Raw genomic sequence first — 19,982 nt, forward strand, 5'->3', positions numbered from 1 at the left:
CCTCATCGACTCAATCCCGTGAAACTGTCGGGCTTTGTTGCTTCAAGTCCATGTCAGAAAAGAATCGCCGAGCAATCTACAAGCGAATCGAAAAGGTGCGAGAGCTCGCCAGTGGAACTTCATGGGCTCATTACAATGAAATTTGTTCGCTCTTGGATTGAACGTCATTCCCTCTAGGCAGAAGCGCCAGATTTTTTTGCGTGGGCGGTCACTCTGATCCGGTCAACGTTCTTTTGCCTGTTGGCCGTTGCGCGCACACCTCCGACGACGGAACCGAAGTCCAGGTTTGAACGAACGACGGGCGAAATGCCGATATATCGCCACAGTTATATTCAATATCGCCAGATGATCGCGTCCTAACGTTGCTGTCGGACCGGATGCCAATTTTGACGGACTATCGCTTCAGATAATTAGAGTCATCGTTTCTTCCTTCCCTCCGCCCTGCAACTCAAATTTACACGATTTGCGGAATTACTTCCCACCCGATTCTACTCATCAATGGAGCCCCGCCGATTCTGTATTCTTCCAAACCCCATCCGAAATCGGGATCCCGCGCATCGAAATAAATCAGCTCTCAAGTTCGGAAGGCATGGACGCAATCGCACATCGGTCCTTCGAGATGCCGGCACAACGTCCACCTCCTCTTTTGGAGAGGACGAGATCCGAGAATGGTCTGAGCGCAGGCCCGATAGGAGCTTAGTTTCCCGTTTCCCAGGTGCCTTTGTGGCGGAGACAGCTTTGCTTGGGAACAAACATCCTCGAAAGAGCAGCGACAACAGACGCTCCTCACTCTACCCAAGACTAACAAGCTCTCGACGCTACTTCTTTACCTACACGTCGAGTCCTAGCGGTTCCTCTTGTTGGAGAATCGATACCGCGCTGTCGATGCTCCCCAGGGCCGATGGAAACAGCTGAGGGCAAACTCTTCCTCTCAGAATGATGATAATCCGTCCGGATCTTCGTTTGAGCCCCTTGTTTCCAGACCTATGAGGAATCGGTTTCTCCAGAAGCGCGGTCTCGCTAATTCAGGCGATTCGCCACCGACCGCTGCTTTGACCCGGAGCAGTCAGACTCTGAAACATCGCGGGAAAGGTCTCCGTGAACATGGTCTCCAAGTGACTGGCTGTCTCTTTCAGGGACTGTTGAGGGGATCATGACCTCAGGGAGTCCAAAAGATAAAGACGAGGGTCCTCGAGATATGGCGTTGCTGCCTGGAGCGCCCACAGGCTCTCGGGGGCGAGCTCTGAAATAATCGTATACATACTAGATACATAGCTAGTCAGGCTGATGCTTATCTCCCTCTGTGCAGAGCCACTCGAATCAGTCGATGCATTCGTCTTCGAGAGGTTCCTCGCGGAAAAACGAGGCTCTTCGAATCGGATCCTCTGCACAGCTCACTTTGAAGAGGCACATTACGAACATGCTAGCTTGGGAGAGGAAATTGAAATAATCAGGATTCCCGCGTGCCTCACTGTCTCCGCAAATCTCCCTCAAATTGAAATGAACAGGGCTTCTATTCGAGCGAGCGAAAACGCTCAGTTCAGGCGAAAGGACAACGGGTGTTAAAAAGACGGCCCTCCGCAAAGCCTCCGCTTTCACTGGCCGAATTGTTGTCCCGAAATAAGAAAGAGAATCTCGCCTCGTTGATTTCATAGCAACCGGATTTGCTTTCTCACTCAGATCCGGTTGCACGGGGTTTGACTTCGAAAAGCGACAGCTGATGACGAAGCCCGACGATCTCGCTCGCAACTCGAAGGCTTCCACCGCTTCACCGTCCTCGCAGTCAACCGACAATCCAGACGCTTAAGCATTCGTTTCCCGGAGCGACGCCTAACGGGGAAACCGCGAGTGGTTTCTCCTCAATGGCAGGCTTCAACTCAAACTTGGATCAAACTTTCGCTGAGGCTGTGAGCCATGCTGATAACGATGATAATCGTGATCATCGAAATGGACTTGATGTCGGAAATAATTCCGCTAATGATCATGGGAGAGCCTTTACACATTCAAGATGGAGAGTTTTCCTTAATCGGGCTCCGGCCAGACGAGCGGTGATTTTCCCAAACGGGTCATTGCCCGACCAGCCGGCTCCTAACACCGTTCTCGGCAGCGGCCCCCCCTCGTGCTAAGACCGTGGGAGAAATGCACATTGCTACCGTCACTTTCACTCCTGGTCGTCGGTCGTTCATGAAACCGTTTCTGGGCGAACATCCGCCACCTCCGCCACCGCGTTTCTGGTATCGCTGACGCTCCCGTGGCTTCCGAACCCACACGCTCGTTCGGAGGGAATCGAGTCGGCTGTTTCCCTGTGCGGGATCAATACAAAATCCGGCTGCCGGAACAAGGAATCGGTCAGATGTTGGATCCATCCACGGGAACGACCGTTTTGGTACTGACGAGGGAGACTCGGGAGCCGCAGGAATTGATTGACTGGCTCTACCGAGAAGCTCATTCCGCACCCTCCCTCCCCCTCCGCAACCCCGGTCTGAGTCGACATGTGCATCGGGAACCGCATCGGGGAGCTTTAATTTTCTTTACCTTTACGAGCTTATACGTATATGTAATATTAAAGCAGAGCACGCTGGAGGGGGACTAAGCACTGTACAATCCTCGCTATTTGTTCAAACAGTTCGAACAGCCTCTAACCAAACTTGGCACTTAGCTCATTAAGACACACGGCTAGAACAGCTGCTGCCACTATGGCGGCAGTTGTTAAAGTGTGCCGCCAAAATTCTTCTCCACTGTGTGCTTCGAACTTGTAAGGAGCTTCCTCACAGAGCGTTTGAGCTCGTAGCAGGCAACTGCTGCCCAGAACTCGTCGTTCCTCCTGAATCCAATTTGAGCGACAAAATCCGAGGCTTGGCTTTACATTGATCTAACGCGAATGCGATCCGGACCGCTCTATTCGAATTTCCGAAATTTGAGATTCCCTCTCATTTCGCAAAAGTATCACCTCCCACCAATGGTGCTGGTTCCCTGATTGGTTTCCCCCTCAGTCTGGATTCCTATGTGGGATTCACTCCAGAATGAGTTCCTCGACCAGCTTTCGGAAGTCGAACAGCGTTCGGTTTGCCCAGTGACAGTTGTTGAAACTGATTTCTATCTTGACGCCCCTTCACGCTTCTGAACATTGGGACCAACCGCGCCCTTAAGCAACTGTGCGCCTTACGACTTCTCCGCGACGACTACAGGAGCCTAGATAATAAAAGTTCAATCCGCTACTACAAGCGAAAGTCTGAGCCTCCGCACCGATCGTCGATCGGGACAACTTGGGATTTCTCGAAAATATAATACGGAGAATCTTGTGCGCCTCTCCTCGGATTCTATCGCTCTTTGACATCTTGGCTGGTCGTTGAAGGTCCCCGATCATAAATCAGGGATTGAGAAAAATATGAGAAGGATTCCGGGGTTGAGCTGCTGTGCTTTCTCGCACTTCGCGCTTCTCAGACACGAACTCGCGGATTCTTTTCTTGACATCACACGACTCGAAATGCATCGCTGTTCTAGCACTAAACAACGTTTCTCTGCTGAAGTTTGTTTGTCGGGCTTAGGTGGCACAACGCATACAAAACTATGGATTTTCTGCTCAAGACGCGACCGAGACGATTGCGGGCGTAAAGCAAAATAAGAAATATGATACGAAACTTTCCGAATAATTTAGGCGTGCCTCGGAGATGAAAACGAACCAGGCGGCTGCCATTCGGAAATACATAGGGGGAAAAATGATTGATTTGCGGGCTGGTCATCGCAGGATCGAGACGGAGGCTGCCGTGTTGGGGATTCGCATACCCTTTGAATAATGACTGCGAATCACTGGACCTGACGACGAAACGACTTTCACTCGTGTGTTCGAATTTCCATATTTTGTCCCTTTGGCGTGAGTCGAAGATCAGTGAGTTCACTTCATGGGAAAATGACCACGCGATTGGGTCTCATGGCGGGAAATTGCGCTTTTACCATTGGATCTTATCGCGCCATCGATAAGGATTCTCATAAAGGGTAGCTGTAGTAAACGAGGAGCGGACTTGGAAAAGAAAGCGGACGGGTTCACTCGCCGCCCCTTGATGGCTCAAGCCTCTTAATGAGGTGCGATCCCAGCATTCTCAGACGCTTATCGAGTCAACACGGCTGAGACTTCTGAGGTATTTTCCCTGATCTTCCGTCGCTCCGTGCTCTCGATATTGCTTCACTCATGGAAAATAGCCTGAAGTTTCGAAATTCGTGCTCGGAGGAGTTAGAGAGATTGAATCATTTGCAGAGCTTTCGTGTCTTTATCGATGCAGAGGTCTCGAGAAAACTTCCGGATGATTAGGGATCATTATGGATGAAGAATTGAGCGACCGGGAAACTCTGGATCCATCCTTCCCGATGCACCATCATTGTTCGGGCGTTTGCCTTGCATCGAGATGACGCTCGATCTATCAGATACGAACTTGTCAACCATATCCCTCTCGACCACAATGATTTCCTGAATAGACTCCCTACGTCGGGGATCTGTGGAGCGCGGGGAGAGAACTGGGACTTCATTCACATGTCGCTGTATTCGGGCAATCATTTCTCAATCGCCTATGGCTCGCTCTTCGAAACTCACGGCGGCCATAATAATCGATGACTCCAGTAGTCGGTATGAGCGTTCTCGAACGCTCGCTCAGCTCCGTAATCGAACTGGAAAACATGTGTGACGAGAATGGGCAGCAGTGAAGGGCTCGTGGAAAAAAGAAAGAGTCGTACGGGCAAACCAGAGATAAATTGTTTGTCTCCATATCTTTCCTCTGTCCAAGTTCATGCGTCTGACTGAAGGAGTGATGGTCACAATCAACTTCAGCCCTCGGGAATAGATGCTCTGGTCATTCTGGACAATTCGAAGTCCATCTCTCTCTCTTTTTCTCGGATTCTCCCATTTTCCTCTTCGGAAATGCCATTTGGCTGTCGCAGCGGCATTACGCTCGTTCGATCTGAGCCCACTGGCGCGGCACCGCCAGGCGGTGTTCTCCTCTTATTCGAATCCTAGTGGCTCGAAGGGAATATCGAAGACGGCTTGAGCCGTGCGTCGGTCGGTTCAGCAGGCGGGCGGATGAACGGGCGGTACCGGCACAACATTCTCAGAACATACTATGAAAGCAGAAAAATTAATGATAAAGACTTTGAATGGAGAATGACTGAAGATAATCGAGAAACTGAGCAAACACTCCGGAGACGTCGGAAAGAGGAAGTTCTCGATAAGTTGGCAATCCAACGGATGACACGATAGCTCCCCGGTGGGTTCGGTTCGCTCGTTCGCGAATTCTTTGCTCGGATTGAGCTCTTCCCTGATGCCGCCACCACCACATGGAAGTTTTCCTGGACGACGCCTCGTTCGTTCAGAAGGCTGACTCCGATATTCAAAATTCTGCTCCGTTTTAGTAGATGCATTCGAGCCGCGTCGGCCGGCCGGCGCAGCAAACCGAACGAACAAGAGTCAAATGAAGCAACTTTCTCTTTCTTTGGATCGTGGGCGCCGGATATCCCGGGATTAGTTTTGCATTTCTGGGCGTTTACCGACGTCGGCGGCGGCGTCCCAGACATCGAATAGCGGCGCGTGCGCTCTTGACAATTAATGTCTGCCGCAGAATCTGTGCCGACGATGTCAACGGGCAAGCCGCTCTTGACGAAATCTAGAACTCTCTGCCGAGTCACGCTTTATTCAAAATTCGCTCCGATTGCTTCCGAGGTCAACCCCTCCCCTCGATTTTTTCGGAAACCCAAATCCACACAGATAGTCAGCGAGTCTCTCCACCAGCTTCCGAGAAAATTCAACGTCTGAACCCGTAGAGATATTGAGATTCTCTCATTCGAGCTGATTCACGATGTAAGAGAGGCTCACCGAACCTCATACCCACATGCTCAGTGCAGAGCGTTGGGGGGAATATTCTTGATAGGTAACGTGGCGTCCAGATGTTATCTTCGGAACTATAAGCCAGGACACTGTGGCGTCTCCAAGACTATGCGATGAATGAATGAATTGACGAATGTCGATTGGGCGGCGATCTCGACTCGCACAGTCACACCCGTCCCGCTCAATAAAGCTGCAAACGGGCCCGAAACGTCGATTGCTTTCTTCGCTCTTTTGATACCACAAAACCCTTGAGGCATTGATTTCCAAACGTACCAAGCATGCGTAAGCAAGCAGATGCGCGTTTACTCGTACGAGTATGCATGCGAGCTCGTTCCCCTTCCACGACAGACAGACATACATGCATACATATATCTGCCTGGAGCAAGTCCCGTGCCACGACAGGAGCGTCCGACGGGCTCATCGAAGTTGTCTATTCTCGATGAGCTGTACGATCGCTCCTACAACTGCTTCAGTTCGACGGAACGAATCGAATACCCGTCCAGGATGATTCATCTGGATCTGAATCTTCGCTCTCATTCGATGGAAGATTGCTCCGTTCCTCGGAAAGCACAGCGACGATTTTCGCATCCCGGGGAAATTTCATAGAACAGGTGTTAGTCGAGGGAAAGTTCATTTATACTTGAATCGACAAATTCCGACTTCAAGCCTCCCGGCGGTTTCCTCGAGAAGCCGAGTCCCTTCCGAGACAGGACAGTTCCCGTACACAGCCACATGCACTCGGGCGATTCCAAATTTATCGAATGAGAGTGAATTCCGGGAGAAACAAGTCCGCGAAGAAGACCTTGGTCGTCGCTCTTCGCCATGGGGAGCCACGGAATTGACGAGGAGACGCGACGTTCTGGTCCGACGTCGACTTCCGATCGCGTTCTTTCTCGGATCGGCGCGCACGTTTGTTTAACGCGTATTACAGAAAGAGACAGGACGAATTAACTGGGTCACTCGCTGTCCACAGATGCTACACGAGGTCTTTTCTTAGTAAGTGAATCGAAGAATCCCGACTGAACTGGTTCCTCTTCTTCGTAAGAGCATTCCATCCCAAGAAGTGTCCCAATCGACGTACTTCCAACCATGATGATGATGGGAGGAAAATGCGGCCACTTGCGTCGAATCTCTCGAAGCCGGCTCCTTGCGGGGAAGAAATCTTCGCGCGGGCTCGGTCGGAGTTTTCCAGTAAAATCTGCGAAATAACGGAGATGAACCCGAGTTTTCTCAACGGAAAACTCATCCAGATCGGAGGCAACTCGTCATCCCATTGTGGAATCGAATTCTGGAAGCAGGGAGCAAACGAGAGCTGTGAATACCGGTGGCGTCCGTATAAACATTATACTTTCGGCTCCGACGGCCAGGTAGCTCGGTGTTTCCGACGCCTGTCGTTCGCCTCGCGGTTTTCGGACTATTGTTTTGGACCAACCATAATTGATACGGTTGTTCTCTATCGCGCGCGGCGCAGAGAAAGTATCATAATGGTCCCGTCCCCATTACGCATCAAGTCTTATGGAAGCACCGGATTATTAGCTGTTCCCTTTCCATTCTTCCGTCCAGTGTCCTTCGACTCTCCATGCGATTCTCCATGTAGATGGACATTCCGACGAATCCGTGAGTTGACTGATTGTGGGAAAGGCTCCAGATGCAATCATGTCGCTTGTGGTCAGACTCGGCAGCCGTTGGCAGAGAGTAGTCGGGAGTGGTCAGCTTAGAAGACGACCGGTGGTGTCAATTCTGTTTGGCGTCAAATCGCGCAGCTTATTCGCAGCTCTCGCAACGACGCGGTAACTCGATTCAACTTCGTGGGTGTCAGCTTTCCAAGGTTGCGGCATGATAAACTCGGATCGAGTGATCGCTCTCATGACCGTCAATGGCAGGATCCCCTCCGCCATCGGAAGGCCGTCATACCTTTGAGGGGGAACGCTCGATTTGTCGGTCGTTTTCCATTCTCTCTCTCTTTGAATTCTAGCGCTGGTTCCCCACAATTGTCGAACGATGCCCTAAAAACATCTCCGAATTCAAACGCCTCTCCGAGCCGGCTTTCCAATCGCTTTATTCCCTATTCATCCTCTGACGGCTGCTTGTCGTCCCCAGAATTTGTCTGATTCGGAAAGACTGCTCTCAACTAGGAAGAATATTGACAATTTAATGGGTTACGACGTGTTCGACGTATCTGAAAAGAGCTTCCCATTTCATTCTTTTAACCGCCCCTAAACGCCCTCACGATTCGGATCCGCCGGTATTCACTCCGAGTTTTCATCTGTTCGCCTAGACGGCCGAGACAAGAGGTTATTGCCACGACCACCGTCCCATCATGGTAGTAATTTTTCTCCGGAACGTACCACAGTTCACGAAGAATCCATATCAGACGAATGGTAGAATTCTGGACGATTCTAACCGAGGAACAGAACGTCGCGTCGTAACATCTGCACTGAGAATACACCTTCCAGCGTACCTTCCCATGTGAATGGCTCCCGCTTTCGGCATCATGGCGTCGCAGACGGTCGCTGGCACTGACACGAAAAAAATGCCAATAAGCGTTCATAACACGTATAGTACAGGACTGGTGGTTGACAATTTGGAATCGTAAGCTGAGGAGACTGTGACTTCTCGAGATGATCGGGTTAAATCACCGAACCGAGACCGATCAGGATCTGGGGGAACTCTGACAAGATGGGGAGCAAACCACAGTCAGAAGAGATTTTCTTCCAAGGATACCCGGCCTGCCTCGGGCAGGACAGCCCTCTCCGAAGCTCGCGGTGGGCAGCTCGTCGGAGGGGATCCGATGGGAAGAGGCTCGATCATGAGAAGATTCGGAGATCATGGATACTCCAAATAAAAAGAGCACTTCTATAACAGCGAGATCAAGTATTCGACTTGCCGAAAGAACTGCGGATACTCGGTATCGGCCGCCTGAAGTCAGTACACAAACATCTTCGCAGTTTGGCAGTAATACACTGAAATTTATGATCGGTGAACTCTGAGCGCTGGCGGTTGTCGTGGGAGCAAGTTCCGGGGATCCGGCTCATTTCCCGCGCCGGCGTCACGAGTTCCTCCGTCAGGTGAGGCTCTGAGCTCATTCGACTGTGGAACCACAGGGATCCCGCTCCGAGTGATCGACAAGGTCCCCTATCGGTGATCAAGCTTCGATTATCAAAGCATTAGAAAGAGATCCGGGATCTGATTCGCACACTGCAGTTGATGGGGAGAGATCTATTGCATAAAATCGCCATCGACGGGAGAGCTCAAAATATTTCCCTCGAAAATCCCGGCCGGTGACGCATCGCGGATGTCGAGCCAAGAAAAAGCTCGCTTTCAAAGCTCGTTCAAGTCTTTCACTCACTGTCTACGTGAGCAAACGAGTCACCGATGGGTTTATGGGCAGAAAAGACGCTAAGCATTCGGACCTCCTGGTTAGACGAGGCAATCGAGATGCAAGATTGATTGGAGCTCTCAGATAGCGATTCACCGCAGCACGCTTCGAAAGATGAAGAGAAATCCTCGCTGACGGATAGCCCGACCAAAGCAATCGCTCCTGACCACTCGAATCCCGAAATGGAAAAGCTCGACTCGAGATAGAACCCGTCGATTCGCCTTCGCTCGACTGCCGTCCTCTTTGAGGCTCTTCGAATGGCTTTGTTGAAACGCAGCACCGGAATTCGACAATGAACGCATTCGCGATCGGAATCGACCTCGATTGCGATGAAATTCCGTACGAATTCGCAGCCGGAATGCTTTCGTTCCGTACAATGAATACAAATACGAGGGATTGTGTCTAAATCGGAAATCAAATATTGAATGGGGACTAGTTCCACGCTTCCCGCCCGGGAAGAAATTGAGGAATCGCATTAATCGATGATTGATGTTCCAGTGCTCAACGTGGCAGCCGGAAAAGCGCCGCTACAATCCTCAACAATGGGAGGTGGAATCCCGCAGAAAGCCGTCGATGGATCCACTTCGCCATTCTTCAACCCAGACACCTGCTCACTGACGGAATCCGAGGCTACCCCTTGGTGGTAAGTTGTGATATCATTGTTCTTATCGGGAGTCCCTGTCTGCCGCAGCATTTTAACACGGGAAGAGAATTCTCCACCGCTCTGGTCGCAGCAAACGATGGCCGTGCGTGTACGAAAACGAAAGCAGGCAATGGTTGTACCTGAGGCGTCACAGAGTCCACGTTGATTTCGAGGCGTCGCCATGAACAGGGCTCCTCTCGCTTGTAAAGTCTTAGGAGGATGTTTTCTGGTTTTTTTTTCGATTGTCTCTGAACGAGAAAGTCCAATCTCGAATCCCCCTCGCAACCTCAAACCTCGATATTTCTCCCTCGATGCGCATATCGTCCTCGAGACTCGAGACCCGTTTATGACGGCCTGAGGGAAACTTCGACGGCATAAAAGGGTTTCTCGAGGGCACGTACTGCGCACGTATCATGTGCTTCACCGGAGATAGGGAATACAAGCGCTCTAACCTCCTGGACACCTTCACCCGCAGGTACGTCAACTTGCTCGAACCCTATGTCGTGCAGCTGGTCCGCGTCGACTTTGGGCAGAGCTGTTGTGGAAACCAAGGCCCCGCCACCATCGTTGTCCGTGTCGGGAACAACCGTCCAGATTTGGGCGTTAATCCTATCTGCAACAAGTACACCGGTTTCATCGAGGAAGGCAGACCGCTGTTCTTACCGTGCACCACCGCAATGTCCGGCGCGTTTGTCAGCGTCCATTTCCTCTCGAATCCCGAGCATCCTCTCTCGCTCTGCGAGTTCTTCGTCTACACCGACCAGGCGCTTCCGGTCGAACGGTGTCCCTCGTTCCGAGATCAGCCGCTCGGCTCGGTAGCGACTTACAATGGAAAATGTTACATTTTCTATAATAACCAACAACTGGACTTCGCCGAGGCAAACGCTACCTGCGGAGAGCGAGGGGGATCGCTCGTCGATGAAACCTCGCCCGCTCTCCAAGGTTTCCTGTCTTGGGAGCTCTACAGAAGGCATCGTACCGACCCGCGAGCTCAATACTGGATGGGAGCAACGCGGGATCCTGATGAGTTCAATTGGACTTGGCTAAACGGCGGTAACATGACCGTCTCCTTCTGGAATGGCCCTGTGGGCGACGAAAACTGCGCAAAGTTCGATGGTTCCCGCGGATGGTTGTGGAGTGACAGCGACTGCAGGAACAAGATCAACTTCATCTGTCAGCACAGTGAGTACTTGACTCCCGAACTCCGAATCAAAGTTCTCTTCCTTCCCTCTGGTTTTTACGATCTCTCATTCCAGAATAATTTCATTCGAGAATGCTCTCAAACCTCATCATTTGAGTAGGAGATAATCGTTCGATCATCATTCTCCCGTGATTAACTCATTCTCGATCCTCAGGGCCAAAGACCTGCGGCAAACCTGAGCGACCACCGAATTCTACGGTCTTAGCATCGAGTTATGAAGTGGGATCAGTCATCGAATACAAGTGCGACCCAGGGAATCTCCTAATCGGACCCAACATCAGAACTTGTCTCCCGAGCGGATTCTTCTCGGAATATTCCCCCCGCTGCAAGTGTGAGTATATTATTTACTTTCAATCTATTATCGGGTTCTTCTTTTTCTGTATTTCTCATACTTCCTATTTTCCAAAGTTTCCGAATCTCTCCCCATGCTCCTTGTTTCCTTCAAAAACGCAGTTGGCTAGGCCGTACACTGCATGCGGTGGGTGATTCGGCTCGTGTATGAGAATAGGCGGGGATCTCGTGCACTAAATTGCGGTCTTTCCTCGCGCATCAAAGCGCATTCCAATCCCTCGAGCTGTGAGCTGATATTGCTCTTCCACCTGAAATTCCACGGCATTCTCCTGTGATCGGCGAATTCTTCCACTGAGTGCACTCCAGCGACGACGGCGCCTGATCTCCAGTTGACATCAATGGCACTCGCTGCCTCGGTCCTCGACGCTTTCTTTTTCCAGAAGGCTCTTGCCGCAATTTCTGAGGGCTAAGAGATATTCTCTACGACGAAAAAATCAGCAACCCTTACACGATGAAGAACTCTTTGCCTAGAAGGGGATTTTCGATTTAATCCCGAAGGACGGCGTCCCGAGAAGCGGGAACCTTCGGTGGTTCGGATCTTGAAAAGTCTCCTACAGTACTGGTATACGGTGCTCGGGTCTGACAGCTCGTTGGAGTGACAGTATTTTGAATCCGAGGGAGCGTGGGAATCGGCCGTCAACATTGAAATAAACAGTTCCTCGCGAGCAATGCGACGAGAGCATCGATGATCTGAACATTCCAGAAGGGGGTTAGCAAGTGTGGCGTGCCCCGAGGCAATCTGACACTCCCAGCTAAACCACCAGCTCCGCCCAGGAGTTTGTTGAAATTGGCACGGCTAGCGAAGCTCGCAGCTAGATGGCTTTTCCTGCTCGCGACTGCCGCGGCAGCTGCAATAGAAGCATCGACAACAAGTTCCCGTTTTGAATCGACGTTCTGTGGTTTGTTTTGCAGACATCGAATGCGGACGGCCCGCGCCAACCGCTAACGGCCAGCTGGAACTGGCCAAGGGAACTACACATTACCTGAGCACGGTGCAATACAGCTGCAACCTGGGCTTCGTTCTTGTTGGTCGGGCGCAGCTGGTCTGTGACGTCGACGGCAGGTGGAACGGACCTCCCCCTAGATGCGAACGTAAGTTTGTGTACTCAAGCTGATTCCGCAGGATTTTCCTCCTTCCGATTCTCATCATCGACTTGCTGTCGTCAGGCGTCTCTGCGCGGGCTTCCGTCGGATCCGCTCCAATCCAGATGCTAGGTGATAAGACTTGATTATTAATTAATTCCTCAGCGATCGTGTGTCAAGAACCACCGCACTTGGAGAACGGACGCTTCCATTTATCATCCTTGTCGCAAATATTCGGAACGACCGCGGACTACGTCTGCGATAAAGGTTACGATCTGGAAGAGGGAACAGCCTCGAGACTGAAGTGCGGGGCCGACGGCTATTGGGAAGGTGGAGTCCATCCTCGCTGTATCCGACGAGTTGTCACGATCCCACCCACGGTCGCACCTGAAACCGAAGCGCCGACTGAAGCTCCGACAGCGGCCCCGTCGACCACCGTGAGGATTCATCCAGATTTCGAGCCGTCCAACGGCATTTTCCACTCGACCGCGACGTTCAACAGATTCCCGCCTCACTTCCCGACCGAGTACTCAACGACGTCGACCACAACTTCGACCACGCCGCCAACCACCGTGTACCAGAAGCCGATCCAGACGGCTCGACCACGACCGAGACCTCCTTCGATCCTTCCGCGCCATCGCAAACCTACTCTGGCGCGACTTCCTACCACGAGCGATCCCAATCTGGAAAATGAGATCCTCCACGCCGAGGATTCCCGAACTATCCACGTCAGCCAGGCTCCTTCGGCATCCGCTCGCTTGAATATGGGTGAGTACGAAACCGGGGAGGGGAAATTTGTTTTTTGACAATTTTCATTTTTGAGTTCCAAGCGGCTAGCCCGTCGTCCACGTTCGGGTTTCTGTTTCTGATACCAGAAAGGAAGATGATTCTTGCGTCCCCGGACTGATACGTGGGCTACGTGACACCAAACATATCCTCTCTCGTCTTGATGCCGTCGGCGACCGTTGTGATCGCGGTAGCAGGTTGCTAACTAAGTTCCTCACTCGATTCTTTCTCAGGAGGCTTCATCGCTCTGGGCGTGTTCGGAGGCTTCGTGGTTCTCTCGGCCATCATCACGATCATCGTCCTGATTGTTCGAAGGTAAACATCCGACTCGGGACATTGCTCTTAGGTCTTTCCCTCTAATCAAGCGATACGTGCTCCGGTAGAGCACCGAATGCATCGCTCACCGGTTCGATGCGGTGAAAAATTCATTGGAGCAAAAAATGGGGCGTTGAGAATGGCGGTGCGAACCGATAGCTCTAGCAGCGGGAGCTTTCACCGGGACAAGTCATTGACAAACTATTGTTGGTGTAGAAGTTTCAGAAAAAAAATCCGTGTTTCTGACGAACGAGAGGATGCTCGGTATACTGTCAACACGAAAGCCGTTTGCGAATGTTTGGAGGAGACGAAGAAGTATCACCTATGACTGAAAGCGCGTAGAGCCCACATAACAGAGAGATCTCGCCGACACCTCTCGTTCACCTAATCCCCGAGCCTAAACTATGAACAAACACTAAACACAAGCGAGAGAGCGAGGAAGCAGGAGGAGACGACGAGGAGAGAAAATCTGTGTGCGTGCGTGTGAATGTGTGCAAGATAAACTGTGTCAACTATAACGTGAGCAAAAGTCTTTCGAGGCGAAACACTTTTGATTTTGTTCTGTCACCAAATTGTCTACGAACACAGGTAAGAGAAAACCGAATTAGCGAGACTCTGACCTCCCTGTACGGGGAAATAATGAATGGGGAACAAGACATGTGGAGAGCAGAGCGGCTCAATTACTTGGCTTCTGGTTCTACATACTTTCTGCTCTCGGTTTGCTCCTTGGGTTCGGTTTTTCCCTCATTCTCACGTTTCGATTGGCTCGGGAATGTGCGTATGTGTTTCTGTGGTCTTGTTTGCCGTGCATTGAATCAAACTATATGTCTGTGCATAAAAAGTGTCCCCCCGCCCGTTTAGTATTCGTCTGACACACTTAGTGCGTATAAGTTTCATTCGGGGAAAACGGAGGCTTCGACCGCCTGACTGGCCTGCTGCATGAGTCGATCGACCGTTTCTCTTCCTGGATGACCGATACCCTGATCGATAGCGTTCATTTCTATATTGACTCGGTGGTCATCTTTCGCTTTGCGGGATCCTCTGGAGGTCAATGAACATATTGAATATTATTTGATGTCTTGAGTTAGGATGGTGTCGGTTTTCCTCCTTTTCTTTTCCTAATAACCACAACGAGCTCAAACTGTGTCTCTCTTCCAGTTGCAAGTAACGCGGCGTCCAGTGATGGTCAGCTACCAGCTCGGTGAAATTCATGTAGTCATTGGCGATCGAAACCTACGATCCAGCTCGAACGACATCACCAAATATCATAGTCAAACCCATTGTTAAGTTTTGCACGTTGGATGCTGTTGCAGACTGGAGGCCTCCGCTTCGCTGCATCGACAGTGTTCTATCTCCGGATCCGTTGAACGCTGAATACGTCCCTCCGGAAGGAGGTCTATAATGGTCTGCTAGACGTTTCCCATAATTTCGCGAAACACACGGACCAACAAATGAACACAGAGGGACCCCTCCAACTCGCTCACACACCCACCCACCCACTCACTCCTTCATTCAGTCAGTGAGTCGATCGCTCGTTTGACGAACATCCCTGCGGCACGAGCTCACTCCGACATACGGTCGTGTCAGAGACCGCCGGGAGCCCGCATATCGGCCGGAGAGGCAACTCAACCTCGCAGTCACTCAGGAAAATCGTGACGTCGGCACCGGAACAGACTGAGCTGCAATCGATAGACAAAACGCTTACGTGAGGGTGGAAAACAAGGCAAATCGGAAACCGTCTTTCTATCTGGAAGTTTGGTCATTCAAAGATCCTCGTGGGCCCGTTTCCGATCGGAAACGGAACAAATCTCACAGTAATGGCCCCACGGCGTCACAGACAAAGTCTATTTAAACAATTTAGGTAATCGCCGAAGGGATATCTTGGTGAATCGAGTTTAGATAGAAAACGGCGAGGCGAGGAGCAGCGACGATTGTTTGTGTATATTTAAAAGTACGTAGACGAGAGACGAGGGGCAAATCCGATCCCGAGAGCTCAGCCTTCCTCGCGTAATCGCGAGAATTTTTTTCCCCAAGCACTGGATTGCCTCATATTGTTTGAAAGGATCTCTGTTTATCAGAAAATTTCAGCGAGAGAAATAAAGTTAAGACAGCTGAAGAAATTCGTGACTTTTCCCTCGTACGGTGGAGCGCACGGCGAACACGTCTTCAAGCTCGTCAGTCCTCGCTGCCGCCTCCCTTGCCCCGATCCGCTAAAACCCGATTTTGAAAATTCGCAGAAGTCCAAAAGGTTCTCGCAAGACAACTGTAGCGCGGAACTTGGACCATATCTACGGGGGCCATCCAGACCTATTCACGGCACACCCTCCCTTCCCACCGTCGCACCGCATTTCGCCGGTTTACTGTCCGGACGAGACCGATACCGTCAGTACAGGGGCTGATGACTCCGCGGTAAGTACTGGCATCTCAGGAGCGAACATTCTCTAGAAGACAATTCTTATCGATCGCTTTCTATTGGAGTAATTGCTTGAAGTAGAGCTTTAATCCATCAGGTGCTCCACAAGAACTACAAAAGGGCGTGGGACAATCTGAAAGTCGACCTGCAGGACGAGAACCCCCGACGGGATGAGGAGCAGCATGGCTTCAGGAGACCCAAAGGGGCTTGGACGTACGCTCCGGTCACCAGGCACGATTGACTCACCGACAATGAAGATGATAATTGAGCGAGGATGACGCGAAGAATTTCTCCGTGGACTGGCTACTCAGAACAACATTATTTATTGGCCCTCACTGGTGCCGTTACATACACAACTTGTAGATACACCAACGAATTGATGCAATAAATTAGATAGACTCTGTACAAAGGACCCGTAGGCCCTGCTTTCGAATGTCGGTGGACTTGCGCATCCATGTAGTTGCTTGCAGTTTGGCAGGTCAATTACAATTATCGAAGGGATGATTTTCACTTCCGGAACCGATTGAGAACCCAAATGACTAATTACCACATCCGAAGTGAGAGGATATGAGTAGTCAGGGGACCATCCCCGGGCGACGCATGATCTTTATTGAAGGTGCGCTCCGGGACGTCACCCAGCGGAAACACATCAACGGTCAGCGAAATCGGCATGATTCATTCTTGCTTCCCAGACATTTTCGTGGAATTAGTACTGGTACCGCGGGGCCAGAGTTTCTTCACGATTTTTCTTATCAAAAACGGAAGCAATGTTAATGAGAGTACCCGGGACGTTACACCTTGGCTGTAGGGTCCAGCCCGAAAAAGTTAGATCATGTTTAGCGATTCTGATCACAGACGACCCACGAAACTTGCGGAAGAACTCGAGGCTTGGGAGTCTGAGCACTCGATATGAGCATTGCGGGCATGGGTTGTCGCGAGTCCGAGAATTCGCATTCGTCTTCACAAGCGTCGGGTATCTGCAGGGAAGCTTACGAGAAAGTCGATAATCGATTCGTGAGTGTGCCAGATAAGCTTTTGGAGACACTCAGAAGAAAGCCGTAGAGATGCACTTTGAGGGCCGTATCCGCTCACTAGCGAGTTCTGCAGAGCTGACCCGATCGAGAGAGCAGGTGTGGCAGGGTAGCGGAAAGATGAAACGGGATTTGAATAATCGCTTCCATGGGTGAGAAGCCTCGGTGAAAGACAGCTTCGCAACGTCGAGATCGATCAGGCATGAATTCGTCGGAGTTCCGGTAGCGGAGCCGAGTGGGCCGAGCTCCTTCAAGTACCTTGGAACACCGACAGATGGCGCTGGAAGAAGGCGGAGCGCACTCAGGGGAAATTGCTTCCTAAATCTCATGTTAGGAGGAGACTGGGGACCAAACATAGTGATCCTTGCCTGGAACAGGATGGGTTTTTTTTCACCGTTGTCGCCTTTCTGGACAGAGCCATTTCATCGGATTCGATATTTCCTCTCGGATTCATCAATCAGTCTTCATTTGATTTGGATGATCTGTTTCCATTCCCAGCAGATCAAAACCTCAGCTCCGATAACGAGGGTGACACGATTCCAGAACCAGACCATCAGTAAACAGCTCGCTTCGCGTAGTCGTACATTTGACTATTCACCTCCGTACACTTTCGACTCTCACTCCGTGGTCTTCTGGAATTTCATCGGTGGACGCTCCAGACCAAGGGTTCCCGGGAAGGGGTCTGGAGTTCTTTGGGGGTCCCGGATACCGTTCTCGGGGCTCCCGGAGGTCGGTGAAATCCAGCCATGTTATCATATGGGAAAAAATATTCGGTATAGCTTGCACAACCATCGACCAGCCCGACTGCGCTGGAATTTCTTACTACACTGAGAGGGCTCATTGAATGGGAGACAGGAAAATTGTTTCGTCCGGCCGAGCCACCGACTAGTATTTTCCGAATGACATCGCAATGGGGTCCCGAGCCCAGTCGAGGACTTTGGAGGGCGTCCCGCGCCGAATAGAAATCAGGAACCGCTGCTTCAGACGGTCCGTTTCGGCCGATCCAATAGATCACATTCCTAGTCGCCGCTGCTCTCGTTGTTGTTGTCGCTGCTCTCATCGTTGTAACTCTGCCTCGTGGCTGAATCCGGGAGAGGGAGCTCTGGGGCTCGAAGAGAAAGCAGCCTCGAGGAGCACATGCGGAAGGAGGATAATGGGGAAGCGGCTGAGAGAGGTTGCGACGCCCGACGAGAAGCAAGGTGCTCTTGGGAAATTCGCGGGAGCATCACACGCGACACTACCGCCGCACCGGCTCCAATTGGGAGCAGTACAGAGGGAGCATGCCATCGACACTGAAGCCCCGGCTTATGTCAGCCAGCAAGTGTTCAACGAACCCAGTCTGAGCTCCTTGTTCAATCTGAGAGGGTCGACCGATTCGATTGTGAGAGCGGCAACGGATGCGATGATGACTCCGCCGCGAGGAGCCGGAATACTCGTCAGGAGGATCCTGGCAGGAGTTACAGTCAGAGTTTATAATGTTCGTTCGGCTCGCTCACTTCTTCGCCTCTGGATTCATTCCCCGCTCTCTTAAATCGTCACTCAAGCACCTGTTCCCCATTGCGCATCGGCAAATAGAGAAGAAGACGATCCGAAGATTGTGTGGAGTATCGAGGGCGAAGTAGGGGAGACAGATGCGGTAATCGTGTTTGGGTTTCAATATTCCCTAAGCCGGTCCATATCTCTCCGCCAGCGGGGTATTTTTAGTGCATGGCTCGAAATGACTACGAGCTCACAAGTCCTTCCGCGTGGGGAGACGGTTCGGCCGGATAATCGCAGCCTGTGAGAGAGGCTATCGACGGCTTGTCAGGCGGCGGCAGGCGGCGGCACCGGCCAGCCACTGACCTCTCCAGTGAGCCCGCGGCTCAACATCTTTTTAGCTCATCCGGGCTCATTGAATATCCTCTGCTGCTCTGAAATACTCGGCCTCGTAATACACACGGGAGGCGGGGGCCGAGAGGAGAGGGGAATAGGGTCGAGTAGGAGGAATAAAGGAGAGCGAGTCGCTCCGGAAAACCCGCCAGGTATCTTTGGAATTGACACCGTCCTACCTCGGCCCAGCAACACGAGTCGGCGAGAGTATTCGACTGAGGAGCACCAAGCAGAGGGAGAGAATCAGGAAGATGGAAAGGAAATCAGCGCGTTTCAATGTTTTTCCCTGTGAGAGCTTCAAAGAATCAACAAGTGATGAATCATGAAGACGCTCGCCATGAGGAGTTTCGCCGTGAGAGAGAGGCTTACGGTGTCACCGGTACGGACCGGGGACCTGTTGCTGAACCCCGGCCTCGCGAGGGTTCTTGAACGTTTCCACGAGCGGCCTCGTTCCAAGTGAGACGTTCCGGTTCGGTAGCGGTGCAGTATCGTTCGAGCAACCGAGCGGCTCCGTTAAGCTGACTTTGAGCGACGCACGGGCGGGCGCCCCTTTCCGCGCCCATCACGCAATGGGTGAATTATATCGAGCGCAAAAGAAAAAAAAACTCCCTTTTGTTCCTTGTTGGCATCGGGGCAGAGGACGTTTCTCGAACCGTCGGGACCACTGGTTGCCAGGACAACATCGTGTGCGGCAAGACCCACGAACTGGGGGAGGGGGAGATGGGCGGCGTATGGGGGAGAGTCGGCGGCATAGCCATCCAGCAAACGAGTGAGCGAGCGAGCTTGCGAGGAAAGCCAAGGAAAGAGATCGGGAAAGGGTGCGCGTGCGCATGCGCGACCACCTGTGAGTCCTTCTCAGCCTAGAGAGAGAGCGAGGCACGGCGGCGGGCAGCTCCAGTTAGTATGTGAGCGTATGGACAGCCAGCCAGCCCGCCAATGGCAACCCAGTTTACGGAGTTTCTCCTATTCAAAGGCAGTCATCATTCATCGAATCGACTTTATTCCTCTAGTTCGACCAGTGAACGTTGTCATCGCGGGC

At 51.6% G+C, this 19,982-nt stretch overlaps 1 protein-coding gene across 1 annotated transcript in view; it reads left to right on the top strand.

The window, feature by feature from the left end:
• The window catches only part of LOC100900376 (uncharacterized), a 31,441-nt gene extending 15,157 nt beyond the window's left edge, over positions 1–16,284 (top strand). Inside the window, exons 3-10 of the mRNA XM_018640196.2 lie at positions 9,750–9,894; positions 10,370–11,076; positions 11,250–11,426; positions 12,359–12,538; positions 12,695–13,297; positions 13,549–13,630; positions 15,868–16,039; positions 16,141–16,284. Of these exons, the coding sequence (XP_018495712.2) occupies positions 9,750–9,894; positions 10,370–11,076; positions 11,250–11,426; positions 12,359–12,538; positions 12,695–13,297; positions 13,549–13,630; positions 15,868–16,039; positions 16,141–16,284 (2,210 nt within the window). The remainder of the gene's footprint in view (positions 1–9,749; positions 9,895–10,369; positions 11,077–11,249; positions 11,427–12,358; positions 12,539–12,694; positions 13,298–13,548; positions 13,631–15,867; positions 16,040–16,140) is intronic.
• Positions 16,285–19,982: the final 3,698 nt, after the last annotated feature.

Source organism: Galendromus occidentalis, unplaced genomic scaffold (genome assembly GCF_000255335.2).
Source record: "Galendromus occidentalis unplaced genomic scaffold, Mocc_1.1 scf7180000075612, whole genome shotgun sequence".
NCBI classification, from domain to species: Eukaryota; Metazoa; Arthropoda; class Arachnida; order Mesostigmata; family Phytoseiidae; genus Galendromus; species Galendromus occidentalis.